Genomic DNA, 15,775 nt, shown 5'->3' on the forward strand with positions numbered 1-15,775 from the left:
CAGACCCACCTCACTCCCCACGCTTATCCCTGGCAACTACTAAGCTGTTCTCTATTTTTATAATCTGTCATTTCAAATAAAATCATATAATAAGTAATCTTTCAGGACTGTCTTTTTCACAGAGTATTTTGACATTTTTTTACAGGAGGATATTATTTTTCTGCTTGAGGAATTAAAATTTATTTTTCTAAGGAAAAGAAAATGTCAATGGACTATAAGTCTTCTTTTTTATTATTAATTGGAATAATTATATAATTAATTGAATTGATAAGTTGACCAGTGTCTCAATATTGGAATGGTATTTCTTCTTTTGTAGTATCATTATGATTATTGTGCTTCATCCTTCTTGGTCATTATTTTCTCAAAGACAGATGCCCAAAATCTGTGGAGTTGGTTGTCATTGCTGAGAAGTACCACAGGACTTAATAAGGCAAAGCTCACCCCAATGAACTTCTTAGCGTTCAAAAACCCAGGGTCATTTGTTGAAAAATAAACTATGGTGAAGGAAACAATCGTATCAAGCCCATAGAAAGAGACAAAGCATAGAGTCAAAACAATGATCTTTTTAGTTGCTTTCATCTCAGGGCTCCTTTTAAAAGGGGTGCTTGGCTTGTGAAGGTGCTGTGTTTGCTTATGATGTCTGTAGAGGCGACGCAGCATATATCCACTAGTCCAGCACATAACACCCAGGAAGGAGACATCTCGAAGGGCCATGAACATGAGAAAGAACCAATTACTAAGATCATCCATTGGCAAAATAAAGCAAGATTTTACAATGTCTCTGGATAGGGTTCCATTCTTGAGGACTATAACTGAGATAATTAACTTAGAAGATATGAGTAGGTTAAGGATCCAAACAAAGAAAAAGGAGTAAAGGATGTATAATGGGCTTCTGGTTTTAAACGCTGCCCAGTAAGAGCTATTTGGACTAATGATGATGGCCTGAAGAATACTTAAGAGGCTTGTCAAACAAATGGAAAGGCCATGAGACACTCTGTGTAGGTAAGAGTTTGTCTTACATACAACATCATCCATGAGAGTTCTCAAGCCCAAAGCTGCTGCTTTCTCAGGGATTCCTATAGTACAAACTAGCACCATGTGGACCAAGGACAAGTGTGCTATTACTAGGTATAGGGGCCTCTGCTTGATACTCACGATGAAAATGTGAGCGCATCCCACAAAGAGAATGGCATTCCCCATGACACCAAGTCCAGCTTGGAAGAGAAAAGCAATTCCCATGATGCCATCTGTTGAAATCATTCTGACACTTCAAGGGCTGCCGAACTGCAGGATCAACTTCTACAACTGCTTTTTAAAAAACCCTCAATTTAGCAATTATTATCTGTGATCTCAAGAGGCATTAAAAATTAACCACTTCCCTATAGTTAATTACCAGGGTTTTATTTGGTGGCAAGGTTGCTACTGTCACTTTGGGCTGTCATGCATTTGAGGATGATGGGGTTGGAGCTAAGTGCGTACGGTGCAATATGTTTATATTATTTAGCAACATTTGCAGCCCACCCCCATTTCCTAGCTCTGTCATGTTCTTAGCCTTGTTTGTGTTCCTACCTCTGGAAAGGGATATGATAGCAGAGAGTAGAGAAAAGGATACTGGTTTTTGTTTGTTTTCAGCTCTGATTTCAGACACAGAGCCCATTACAGACATGGATGGGGTCATAGAGTCAGCATCCTAGGGGGAAACCATCAAATGACTCAACCTTTACTCTTTTCTTATTGAATCCATCTAAATCTTTGCATCAAGTACCTTAGATACTTAAATGTCACTACTTAAAAATCTTAATTCATTGATTTTTTTCTTCCTGTCTCTAGAAAACCATCTCTTTTATTAGCTTTTTCAAAAAATAATAATAAGGTTTTGATTTTATTGACTCTCTGCATTGTATTTTTATTTTTCCTTTGATTCGTTTCCATATTTTTTCCTTAAATATCCTTAAAAAGAAGGGCCCTGTTCACTTCAGTGCAGCCTGCTGAACAAGACTCTTGCTACTCTGAGTTTTGGCAATTTCTTTCTCCCCTTGGCTTTTTGCTTACTAATGTTAGCACCAGGTTCCTGCTCTATCCCTTGGATCCCTCGTACCTTACTGGGATATTATTATATGTATATATTGGTTTTCATCCATGGTTCCTGACTTGTTCTAATCTTTCTCTGCCTTTCTGTCTGGAGATGGCCATAAAGAAATTCTCTAACCTACCTTATCTGACTGCAGGTCATAAGACCCTCATTCCAGAAGGGGTCCTGCCCTATACCCAGGAGGAAGGAAGGCTGCACAGAGAAGTCAAGAAGAACCTGAAAAGACAGGCCTTCCTGGGTTTCCCCACCAGGTCTGTTAGTGGTGGATCAGACCCTTTTTGTCCAATCACATATGTCCATGCTTTTATCATTCCTGTATAATGAAGCTTCCATAAAAACCTAAGAGTACAGGATTGGGAGAGCTTCTGGGGAGTTGAACACATGGAGATTCCTGGAGGGTGGCACACTCCTGGGCATGGAAGCTCAGTGCCCCATACCTCACCCTATGGGTCTCTTTATCTGTATTCTTTATCATAAACCAGTAAATGTAAGTAAATGTTTCCCTGAGTTCTGTAAGTCACTCAAGCAAACTAATTGAACCTAAAAAGGGAGCAAAGGGTTTTGGGAACCCTGTTTTATAGCCTGTCAGTCAGAAGCACAGATAAAATAAGCTGGGGCTTGCATCTGGCATCTGAAGTGGGGGGCAGTCTTGTGGGACTGTAGGATCTGACACTATCTCTAGGTGGATAGTGTCAGAACTGAATTGAATTGGAGGACACCAAGCTCATGTTCCTATAGAATTGCTGGTTTGGTTGCAGTTCTGTAGAAGAAATCCCCCTCATTTGGTCACAGAAGTTTTCTGTGTTGATGATTGTGATTGTGCTGTGAGAGTAGAGGAAAAACACAGTTTGCATTTTGTTTTCCCCACACATTCACTCACTTTTGTCATTAGTCACTTTGCAAGTAACCTTCTTGATCGGATCTAATTAGAGTGTACCATCTGTTTCCTGTTGGCACTCTGGTACCAACTCTGCAATCTCTCATCTCTATTTCCAAAACAAGAAAAGCACTGAAAACTGAATTAAAAAAAAAAAAAAATCACGCAGCAACAAAATCTGACCTAATCTGCTGAGCACATTACATATTTCACTGGAAAAAAAGAAAAAAGAAAAAACTAGCTTTGAAATTAATGTGAGGCTGTGTGAGATTTATGTTGATGTCACCTAGTGTGGATATTTGCATGCTTTGCTGCAGAAATATTAATGTATTTGATCATAGGTGTTGTCTCAAGGTTTGCTGCTGTGCTGTGAGATATTCAACACACATGAAGTATTACATTTCTAAATTACCAAAAAACTACTTAAGTCTGAAACACAATTGGCTCCAAGGGGTTTGGATGGGGAATTGCAAGCATCTGGAAACTGATTTTCACATGTTTCCACTCTTAGCAATCTGTTAGGTAAGCACCATTATTATTTTCACTTAGTTAATAAAAGGGTAATAGAGAATTCAAATCAAGGGAGTCTGGCTCAAAAATGTATGCTTTTAACTATTACAATATATGAGTGTATTGATTCTCTTATAGCTATTTGGAAGCTCCAAGTACAGGTTTTGGGAATGGCAACCGAGAGTTTCAATCAAGAAGTATATTGACTCTTTCCTGTTTGTCTTGTAAGCCAAAAAAGCTCTTTCAATGTGTAGCCCTACAAACATGCTAACGGTTTGTTTGCCAATGTCCTGGGACCCAAGATCACAGCAAGATTTTCAAGGGCCCTTGACAACATTAAAAATTATAGTGTATGAGTGCATTAGTATAAAGATGAATATAATTCAGGCTGGATTCATTATATTTCATTATTACAATGCTTTTCATAGTATTGGTTTTATATAGTAAGTATTGTAATGTTTTTCCTTCTGATTGTAATAGAAATTAAAATTAAAGCATTTTAACAGGCCCTATGCTTTGGGTCTTCTGTGCCCACTGTGCCTAATGGACTAGTCAGCTTCTCCCTTTGTTCTACCCAGAACCTATGCTGCCAGTGTCTCTTATGTCTCCCATTCCGGAGACCCTTTGTTTTATTCTCTCCCCATAATAAGCTTTCAGTTCTCTGCCTGGGTAACAAGGCACATGGAAGGAGTGCGGATGGGTTCTGTGCATATAATTCCAGCTTTCAGCACCTCGTCTTTATCATATGCCCCTTTGCCATCACTTCAAGTGTTATCTGACGTTGTTTCAAGAATTTTGGAAATGCTGTGATGTTTACTGGTTTAATTCTTGGATTTCTGCATTGTTGGGTGAGGTTCAACTTTCTCGGGTTTTTAAGTCAATAACATTTTCCCCTCACAAAAATTCTGTTGCTGTTTTGTCCTCTAATCTCCCCATCTAGATTTATTTGTTAAAAAATCCACCACAGTTAAGAAACCTCATTCTTTCAACATATACAATTTTTAAATTTTTTCAGACAATGTATCTAAAGAATTATGGTGTAAGCTTTAATTTAGCAAGCATACAAGTTATGTCATATAAAGAGAAGGTGTGGGAAAGTGATTTATAAATAAGAAACAAGGAGGTAGAGAGAGAAAGGGAGAGGGAAGTATACAAAGAGACGGCGTGTGGGAATTAGAAAGAAAATAGTGAGTATGGAAGAAAGGAAAAGATATAGAAAGAGATGCAAACTATGGGTAGAAGAGAAGAACTTTAGAAAAGCAAAGCATCCCCTAAGAAGGAGAGTGGAGAACTCAGGAGAAATGGTAAAAGGAAAATAACAAAAACAGAAGTTTGGAAGAAAAAGAGCATAGCATTGAAAAATCTATCAATAAGGGAAAGAAAAATCCATCACAACTTGGTGGGAAAGGAACAAAAGAAAGAAAAAAGAACAAGTCAGGAAGACCGGGATGGGAGAACAGGCCACTGGCATGTTCATCCTTTTTCCTTGGTGATTTGCAATCACCACATGCAAGGATTTTTCACTCCTGGTGCCACAATGTACCTCATAAAGGCACAGAAATTTACTTAGGAAAATAAATAAAGTACTGTTTTGTGAGTCAATAAATTTAAGAACTTTTACCAAGGGCTTTTGGAATCTACATTTAAGGGAACAATTTCCTACAGCTGAATATCTTGTTACTTAATAAACTGATATAGTGAAAGCTTGCAGATTTTTAAATGTGTGTGGTCTATTGCTTTGGATTGAGAAAGAAATATTTTTAAAGACCCACAGATGTTCCAGTGCAATTTCCTTGATGTTCTAATTCACTGTTTAAACTAACACTATTTAATACACACTATTGTACATTCCACAAGTACTCAGTATTTCAAAATAATTAAACATTGCTAAAGTGTTGTTGCTTTAAAGTTATCTATAAACTGCAAAAAAGAATCATGTGAAAGGGCTTCTTACGGATAAAGCAATTTCTGGTTTATATGAATCATTTGTGAAAATATGAAGCCAAGGTGGTAATTTAGACATTTCAAACTGGTGGTCCGTAAGCCTAATTGGACTCACAAGTTTGTTCGTGTGTTTTGGCTTATTCTGCTTGCATTTATGTTACCTGCATTTCCACATTTTCTCTTAGACACTGGGTTAGTAGTCTCCACAGGTGATTTTAATTTACATTAGCATAACAAAAAAATCAAGACATTTTATAGAATTTTTTCTTAATGATACAGTTATGGCTTTTCGTGTCTATGGTTTAGAACACATGCTAAAATGTGTATCTTAATATTGGTAATTTCTCTACAATACATATGACCTCTGCATTATCATAAGTAGATATAATTGTCTATGACTCAGCATGAAGTCTTCCAATCAGGAATGCTTTATGCTGACCAGTTTATATTCTGTATCAGACATGCCTCACTGTTCTTTACTGCTGTTCTTTCCCTGTGCTAATTTGATAACATTAAAGCATAGCTCCTGGAAAAACTTTCATACATTCACGTTAATCAACTCTCTCTGTATACCGCAGTATTTGAGAATATGCAGAGATATGCCACCAGGATTTCATAATTTATGATTTTCACAACTTTCAATGGAAAGCTACATTTTCATTTCCTGAAACTGGTGTTGAGCATTCACTTTGGTTAGAACCATCACTCATATTATGTCATGGACCCACACAGAAAAACTCTTGAAATGAGGAGTGATAAATATTTGTCGGTGCCAGTAAAAAAAATAGTGGTTAATCCTTAAGAGAAAGGATGAGAGAGAGGCAGAGAGAGAGAGAGAGAGAATGTGTGTCTTTGAAACTATTGTTTCTTACATCTAAAGTTTTGACATTATGAGCAACTTTCATTTTCTTTCTTGTGTTTGTGAGTACTAAAAAAGATGTTTTTGGCTGGTTGGTTAGCTCACTTGGTTAGAGAATGTTGCTGATAACATCAAGGTCAAGGGTTCAGATCCCCATATCAGCCAGGCACACACACACACAAAAGATGTTTTTTAAAGAGTTTGAAAAACATGTTTAGATATTTATATAATTTCAAAACAAGGATGTAAACTGTTCCTAAATTATTTTAAATCTGTAAAACTCTCTGTCAAAAAAGGCAAGAAGAGAATGCACCAAAATGTTACTACTAATGGGTTTTCAAACTGTTGAAGAATGAGTGCTTTTATTTCTTTTTTTCTACTCATTCATTCATTCATTTTTCATTTGACACTTTCAGGAATGAGCATGCATCGATTTTACATTGAAAAATAGCACTTAAATTTGAAAAATAAAAATAAATATAAAAGATATTTTGAATAGCGAAATTGGTAACAGCTTGCTAGGAATTACGTATGTGATTTTGAAGATACTAAAATTTTTTGAGTGGTTCATTTTTTTAAAGTATAAGCCACATACTTTTTACCTATTAGCGAAGTAGCCTCCCGTTAGTCTTGTCGAGTCTTTTCAAAGAGTGATACAGGTTTATTAACATTCTTTATTCCCTTCTGATGATATTAATACATTGAAAAAAAGATGAGAAAAGATTTCTCCTCATACAGTGCTTGAGAACAAACAGGAAAAAAACCCAGCCAAGTTATCAGAACTGGAATTAGGCTATGGGAAAATTGAATAATAAATAATTGATCCTTGGAACAACCTTATGAGGTAGGTATGATTATTATTTCAACTTTATAGAAAAGGAAACTGAGATACAGTGAGGTTAATGAGTTGCCTAAATTCATAAACCTAGTAGGTGACAGAGCCAAGATTTAAACCCAGGCAGTCTGGCTCCAGAATTCATACTGTTAATTCCAATTCATACATGTGCTTTTGCATATTTAAAGGCTCATTCTCAGAAGCTTTTAATGCACTAAGCCATTATTAGAGTGGCTAAAATAAAACAGTAACAACCAAAAGAAAAAACTTTTGCAGTCACACTCAAGGAAGCTTTTTTTTTTGTGTGTGCAATTTTCAGCCATCACCCTACATGTCGATTATATTCAAGTTTTCATTCTCACGAGTTTTAGGGGGTTATTTTTTGGAGTCTGGCCGGTAAAGAGATCCAAACCCTTGACCTTGTGTTATCAAGAGCATGCTCTGCCCAACTCAGCCAACTGGCCAGCATTCTCTCTGGAGTTCTGGTACTTCTTGTCTTAATTTCCTCCAGTGCTCAAATAGTGCTTTCTAAAGTTCGTGGCCACCATTCTTTGCTGCCTTAATTAATTTTTATTTTTGGCCCTTTTTATCAAATTCTAATTTATCATTTCACTCACCCAAGTGGAAAGTTCTTATTTGCTGTGAATCTTGTCTGTGCCATCGTTTTATATTTGGCACATAAGGTGTATTTATACCTTTTGAACTCCTTGAGTATATGTGTTTGCCACAGCATCCTTAGGCAGCTGTCATGAACTCTACTTTGAGATTCATGATCCTGGATTCAGAGGTAAGTTCTCTCTGGAGAGTCTCTTGCCCATGGGAAATAAAAGTTATAATTGTACTAGCGAACACACATTTAACAACAATGATTAGGATACTGTTACAAGACAAAGTAAATGCACCAAATGTGATCACCTTCAGTGTAATGAGATATTTTCTCTTTTTAATTTTTGTATTTTTCCAAAATGCTCATGAATACACAATATTTTTTAAAATGGAAAAGTTCCACGTATATTACTATAACATGGTCAAAGTTACTGAAGTGAGAGAACATTGTCTTTCAATATTAAGAACATTAAGTATGATGTTGGTTGTAAAAATTTTTTAATGTGCTGTTTATCCAGTTGAGAAAGCCTACCTCTATTTCTAGTTTCCTAAGAATTTTTTTTGTTATGAATAATTGTTAATTTTTTTCAATTGTTTTCTTCCACAGCAATTGATATGATCATGTGATTTTTCTTTTTCTCTTTAGCCTGGATAACATTAATGTAGTGGATAACATTAATTAGTTTTTGAACATTGAAACTGTCATTAAATTTCTGGAATAAATCTTACGCGGCCATGGTGTATAATTCTTTTTTTACAATGCAGGGTTTGATTTGCTAATTAATTGTTGGGGATGTATAACTTAATGGGGGATACTGGTCTGGATTTTTTTTTTTCTTTGACCTGTGTCTGGTTTGGGTATCGGGGTAATATTGGCCTCATAAAATGTGTCAGAAAGTGGTCTCTATTTATTTTCTTAAAGAGATTGTGCAAAGGTGCTATTCTTCTTTAAATAGTAGAATTAATACAAATTATGCCAAAATTGAATAATATGCAAAGTTTTATGAAAGCTCAAAATTTAAGCAAAGGGAAGCAAAAAGGCAAATCTAATCAAACACATTTTACTTAATGATGTAAACTTCATACTAATGAGCACTTTTATTGGGATAAAGTAGGTCAATAATTGAACAAAACACTGTCCAAGTAATCTTCTTTAGTACTATGAATTCTTCTCTGTTTGTGAAATGCCTGAATGCACAGTTACCATTTTCTAGTCTGAAAAAGTGTTAAATATATTCTTGGTGATAAAATATATGTACAAACAAATAAGTAAATGATAGAGAAATAGAATATGGCAGCAGGGCTGTCAGTAATCAACCAATTGACAGTTTTTTTTTTTGTTATAAAATAAGGAGTAAAGCCATTAAGAATGGAGTATATTTTGATGGAGGAAGTCAAACGTACAAATATTGATCCCAACCAGAGGAAGGTAAAAATGGCAATGCCTTGAAAGAAATTTAAGGAGTAACTAAGAGAAAGATGTACAAGGGCACCTCAAAAAGCCCATGGAAAAATAAAATTAAAAGATTATATGAATCTTTCCATGAACTTTTGAAGTTCTCTCCCCTTATATTTACAGGGTTCCTTGGGTAAATATTTAATGCAATACAGACACCTTTTTTTTCTTTTTTAAACCACAATGTGTTAAAATCAAATTAAACAATAAATGTAAACATAAGTAATAAAACTACATGTGTTTTTTCAAGAAAACTCATGGGTTAAAAAGAAATAAGAATTGTAGGGGGGAAAATGCAAGTACATTTCAACACTTATGGGAAGTAATTATACTAGCACTAGGAATAATGATTATAGAAATTGAATGGTTCGGTAGTAATAGAACCAAAACCTAAATGATTTTATAGGTGAATTAGGACAATTTTTAAAGAAATAGGTAATCTCTGATATACCAAGCTATTTCAGAGAATGGAAAACCAGCAAACCAACCAACCATCCAGCCAACAATAAGCCAGTCTTTTACCCAACTCACTTATAATCTGGAATAACCTAGATATCAAAGCTGGGCAAATATAGTAGTAGAAATAAAAGTATGCACAATCACATTATGTATAAATTTGAAAAAATCCTTATGAGATAGGGTTTAGCTCATAAATGAAAAATACCTATAAATATATTTGGCCATATTATCAAATTCAGTCAGAAAACACAATCATCATAGTAGTTGCTAAAAAAAAAAAAAAAGTTCAACTAAATATAACACTCCGTAACGATAAAAATCCTTAGGATTCCAGGGTTAAAAAAGAATTTCCTCAACCTGATAAGGGGCATCTAGGAAGATCTTATTACAAACAGCAAAATGAATTGTCAAACAGCTGAAATATTCTAATTAAAATCAAGAATGGGCAAGAATGCGACTATTACTACTACTATTCACACATTGTCCTGGAAATCCTGGTAATGCAAAGAGGAAAAAACAAAAACAAATTAAAAATCAAAATAATTAAAAAGGCAGAGATAAAATTAACATCATTTGCAGGTAATATGGTTATTGACATAATAAAGCTACAGAATATCGATATTGCTGCTAGATATGACATAAAAGTAAATAGCATTCTGATATATCAGCTAAAGATGCCACAGATATAAAAGACAGTGCCCTAAAATGGAAACACAAGTGGGCAATAAACTTATAAAAGACGTTCAGCCTCACTAGTAAAATGACAGCTGTATAGAGATGGGTAAAGAATATTCATCACAATTGTTATTTATAGTAACATACTCACACATCAATCCAAATTTCTCTTAATAGGGGAATGGATAAATAAATTAATGTTATCCAGTTGGATATCGTACAAGTGTTTCAAAGTTCAAACGGTTTGGGTCCGACCCCGTGGCGCACTCGGGAGAGTGCAGCGCTGGGAACACAGGACTGTTTCCACCGCGGGTTCGGATCCCATATAAGGTTGGCCGGTGCACTGGCTGAGCGCGGTGCGCCCGGTCACACACAAACAAACAAACAAAAAAAACAATCAAAGTTCAAACGATTTATATCAACGTAGGTTTATTTTAAAAAACATGACGTGTGAAAGATGCAAGTTGAAAAATTATAGAGTCCAATATCTTATATCAAGTATAAAAATTTTCCAAATGATATTATATAATTTTTACGAATATGTATTTATTTAACAATTTATTACCCCCCCCCCAAGCGCCGCAAGTGCAAAATTTATTACCATTCCTGGTAATTAACCACAACTTCCAGCCTCAGGTTATGATCAGATAAGAGGTGAACGGCATAACTGTAGAGAGTTCCACAAAGGGCATCAAATTTATCTGGATTTTTTTTTTTTCTTGAAAACAGGAAAAGAAATAAAGTTCTAAAGTTAAGATGTAATAAACTTTTATGTTGAATATCTCATATTTATATCATTCTTATTTTTACCATGTATCATTAAAATGTTTTATAATAATAAAAACAAAAGCACTTTTAAAAAATAATGAATTAATGCCAGAAATAAAAAATATTCCAAGTGCCTAAACAAAGCTTGATTAGATGATTTATCTGGTAAGTGAGAATTATATAGAGTTGGTTACTTGATCGTCTTGAAAAAGAGAAAGACAGTAGTCTGACTCAATGAATATAATGGAGTCTAATGTAAAATCAGTCTATGGAACAAATGATCTTTCATAATCTAACTGTAAGGCTGATTAATAGATTATTTTCCATGTAACGTATACTAGCTTCATCAGAAAAAGTGTTTTTAATTTATGATGTACATAAATTTGTAGTGATATCACTTTAACATTACACTGTTAGATTAGGCCAGTAGGAGACAACATTTATGTCACAGAAAACCTAGCATGTTCTCTACTAATTGTATTAATTAGCATAGAATAGCTATATGTTACTGGTTTGCTACATCATTTTGATGAATATATATTTGCCACTATTAGATTTATTTCTCTGTAAGATTTCACCAAGGTGACCAAACAGCTTTGTCCTTTTGAGTTTGCTAATCATGGCAATTTCTACCTTTCACTACTTGGTGCTTTGCCCCTAGGTCCCAAGGCACGACATAAAGTTTTGCATTTTTCCAATTAGGTAGTTATACAGCTAGGCTCCTTGAGTTCCCAGCTTTGCCATGCTCATTAGAAGCTTTCATTTCCCACAAGGTACTTCATTAAATGAGCCCCTAAACACTGTTCTTTTGAAGTAACAGTCCCTCCTTACTGAGCCTAGAATCAAGAGACAAGTTTCCAGTGATCACCTGCCTGAGCTGGTGATCACTCCAACTGATGTTAGAGAACATTAGAATCACAGATTTCAAAATAAAATTTAAATTACAACTTGGCTTTCAGACACATTAACACTTAAAAGATATATATGTTACTCATCTCATTATGAAGACATGTTTACTGATAACATATACAAACTCTTTCAGTGGACTGGTAAAATTTATAAGTTCAAACATAAACTTGTAAGAAATGTTGTATTGTACCAGAAAAAGAGTGATCGTCTTAAAAACAATCAAATTTCATTATGTTAGAGTGGGTTTGGGTCTTCTCCCACCTTGAATATTTGTTGTATTAGGTTTCCTGAAAATTTCAGGCTCTCTTTGATGGTCTATGATCATTTTATATTTCGATAATTACATCTGCTAAATGGTGGAGTATAGAGGTCTTTTTCAGATTTATTATGTTATGGTGTGGAAATTTTCACTTTAAAATTAGAAGTTAGCTCATTACTGCCTGAGATGCTAAACATTTGCACATTTGTTTAACCTCAGTGGGGACGATGTTATTAATTCTGACACTCAAGATCATAAATGAATAAAGCAGGGCCGATCACCACCAAAGTGGTCCGGGATAAGTATTCAGAGGCAAATGTCCAGAAATAAGGTCAATGCTGCAATTTAATTTGCTGTTGATCTGGGCTAGACCGCGTGATGGGTGAAACTATCATATGACACAAAGTACTGGCTGAGGGTCTCTCTGCCCTTTACTGCCTATGTTTACACACTAACCTCAGCCCTATACATTTACTACTCTCATGGTGAGGAAAAACCTGTAGACCAGAATGAGAGGAAAGAGAAAGTGTTTCCTGAGAATTCAGAGCCATGCCTGGGCTAAACTGTCCACCTAACATCTTTCCTAGAAAGAGCTGTTTCTTGGCAGGACCGATTGTCCTTCACTGATTATATTGAGAAAGAGACATTTAACCCCTCTCCTTTCCACACCTAAAGTTCTCTATCCCCTCACCATAGCCCAGTTCATGTGCTACAAGTCTATGGATGCACTGCGTTACAAAACAACTAAGAACCATTAGCCCAAGCACCACACTAACCACTTCCTTAAAAAGGAAATAAAAGAGGACCACTGATGATTCCCATGCTGAGCATAATTCACCCTCAAGAGCAAAAGACACTGGATAATCTTGCAAGTTCAAGCAAACCCCCAGTAAGATCCTTTCAGGTCAAGCCACAGCAGACTCCTTTTTACAAATGTGTGTTGTGTCATTTCAGATGGCATTTTAATACCAGATATGAATGTTCTTTAAAAGAAGTAATAGGACTTCACACATAATAAGTGTTCAACAAATGTCACTTTCTTTTCTACCTCCATTCTCTCTAGGGAGGCTTATTTGCTTGTAGCTGTTAATTTCCTACTGTGGACACTTTAACACTTAGGGTACCTAGTAGACAGAATTTCCACATTTCCAGCTGTAACATTAACCGCTTGGGGTAGGAGGTCTGGGAGGCTCTGGCCCTCAGGATGGAAACTTGGAGACACAGGTGTTGTCTCCAAGAGTTGGGGCTTCCAAACTGGTATCCCTAATAAGGGGTTCTGCTGGGTGATGCTTCTCTTTTCTGCACTCTGACTGGACACAGTCAGTATCACAATTAAGTTCTTTATTGGTATCTTATTTTTAAACTATTTCATGTATGAATTGCATCTCTCCAATAAGAGTAAACTAAAAAATTTTGAGCATGAGGAAAACTAGAGGAGAAAAATATAGGAACTTGAGAGAAGGAGCACCAGAGACTCCTCTCAAGGACCTTTATTAACACAACAGGCCATTTTTAAAAAGGGGAAATCTAGTTGTCAGCTTAATTTTGTAGGCAAAACATAAAATACATACTATAGAGTATTACTCAGCCTTATAAAGAACCAAAATTCTGATGTGTGCTACAAGATAAATGAACCTTGAAAACATTATGCTAAGTAAAATAAGCCAGACTAAAAAGGACAAATTTTGTATGATTACACTTACATGAGGTGCCTAGACTAGGCAAATTCATGGAGACAGGAAGCAGAATAGAAGTTACCAGGGGCGGGGAACAGGGTGGAGTGGGGAATTACTGCTTAATCGGTACAAAGTTCCTGTTTGGGAAGATGAAAATGTTCTGGAAATGGAGAGTGGTGATGGCTACCTAACATTATGAATGTGCTTAATGTCACTGAATAGTAAACATACACATAGTTAAAATGATAAATTTTATGTTATGTGTATTTTACCATAAAAAGCATAAAGTTTGCTTTTTTAATTTCAAAAACATGTTCATGATGAAATACTTGGGATAAACCTATAAACCGTCAACAGAGATGATCACTGTTATTTTAATGGCTATAGTCTCAGTGTTTTTCCTAGTACAATTGCAGTCATATATCCGGCCTTTTAATTTTAACAATGCATAATGCACATTCCCTAGTGTTAGTCATGTACATTTTTTTTTTTTTTTTGTCTTTTTGTGACCAGCGTACCGCGCTCAGCCAGTGAGCGCACCAGCCATCCTTATATAGAATCCGAACCCGCAGTGGGAGCACTGCTGTGCTCCCAGCGCCGCACTCTCCCGAGTACGCCACGGGGTCGGCCCAGTCATGTACATTTTAATGAATATAAATAACTATGTGCTGAGCATCCTTGTATGTATGTTTTTCACACTTCTTATTGTTTTCTCAGAGTAAATTCCTTGAAATACCTTGAGACCAAATGCAAGAGGATTTGAGCATTGAAGAAAGCTGAGGGAGAAATTCCTTGGAAACGAAGGGTAAATATAACTCTAGACTAGATACAGAGAAGAAAAATGATGAAAAACTGAGAAAATAAGTTGGGTTTTAAATGCTATGATCTAAGGGCCGGCCTGTGGCTCACTTGGGAGAGCGTGGTGCTGACCACCAAGTCAAGAGTTGAGATCCCCTTACTGGTCATCTTTTAAATGAATAAATAAATAAATAAATAAGTGCCATGATATACCACATAAACAATTCCCAATGATTTACAATGTAGCTATGCTACAAGAGTTGCCCAACTCCAGTAAAATAGTTGTATTCTTTTTTTGTTGTTGTCTCTTTTGTAACTTTAATTGAAGCATTGCTATTCTTTCTTTTTTTTTTTTTTTAAAGATGACCAGTAAAGGGATCTTAACTCTACTTGGTGTTGTCAGCACCACACTCTCCCAAGTGAGCCACAGGCCAGCGGCTAGTCTTTTTTTTTTTTTTTTTTAAACTCTCTCTTATAAGCACCAAACCTTAATGTCTAAATCAATTTTGGGGGAAATAAACACCATTCAGAACTTCCCTCAGGAACAAAACAATGATGTTCATTCCTCTAAACAGCCAAATTGAAGGTCTACCAAAACAAAAACAAAAAAAGCCCACACAGAAATAAAAAAGTAACAAAAATCACATCCTAGGGGGTCAGTACATTTAGTAGTCTGCACTGGCTGTCTAATCGTCCTTCAGCTGACTTTCAAAAAAAATAACACCCTAGCTCATCAAAATATACATTTTTCATTTGCTTTTTAAAATTAAAAATAATAATTAAAAAAAGAAAACTTTAAGGAATTCACAATGTATTGCCTGACTCATGTTGATGGCATGTATAGCACACGGAGGTCAAGAAGGCTATTCACAGCACACACGATTAGGGGACATTCGTCTTCAAGGTTTCACTTTCTTCCAAACAGTGTAAAACACCCACAATCCCAAGCATGAAGGGACACAGACGATCTCCTTTGAAAATTTCACAGGACAATGCAGGCACCCAAGCTGTTCTCATAGAGCAACAGGGCTTCTGTCAAATCAACAGAGTTA

The 15,775-nt window shown here is 35.7% G+C and overlaps 1 protein-coding gene across 1 annotated transcript; it reads right to left on the reverse strand.

The window, feature by feature from the left end:
* Positions 1–327: 327 nt before the first annotated feature.
* LOC134378950 (vomeronasal type-1 receptor 90-like) lies at positions 328–1,098 on the reverse strand. The gene has a single exon (XM_063098236.1). The coding sequence runs from the start codon at positions 1,096–1,098 to the stop codon at positions 328–330; it is 771 nt and encodes a 256-aa protein (XP_062954306.1).
* Positions 1,099–15,775: the final 14,677 nt, after the last annotated feature.

Source organism: Cynocephalus volans, chromosome 5, assembly GCF_027409185.1.
Source record: "Cynocephalus volans isolate mCynVol1 chromosome 5, mCynVol1.pri, whole genome shotgun sequence".
In the NCBI taxonomy this organism is placed as follows: Eukaryota; Metazoa; Chordata; class Mammalia; order Dermoptera; family Cynocephalidae; genus Cynocephalus; species Cynocephalus volans.

Excerpts from the sequence above, each read along its gene's own strand:
- LOC134378950 (XM_063098236.1), bottom strand. The coding sequence starts at position 1,098 with ATGGTGCTAGTTTGTACTATAGGAATCCCTGAGAAAGCAGCAGCTTTG.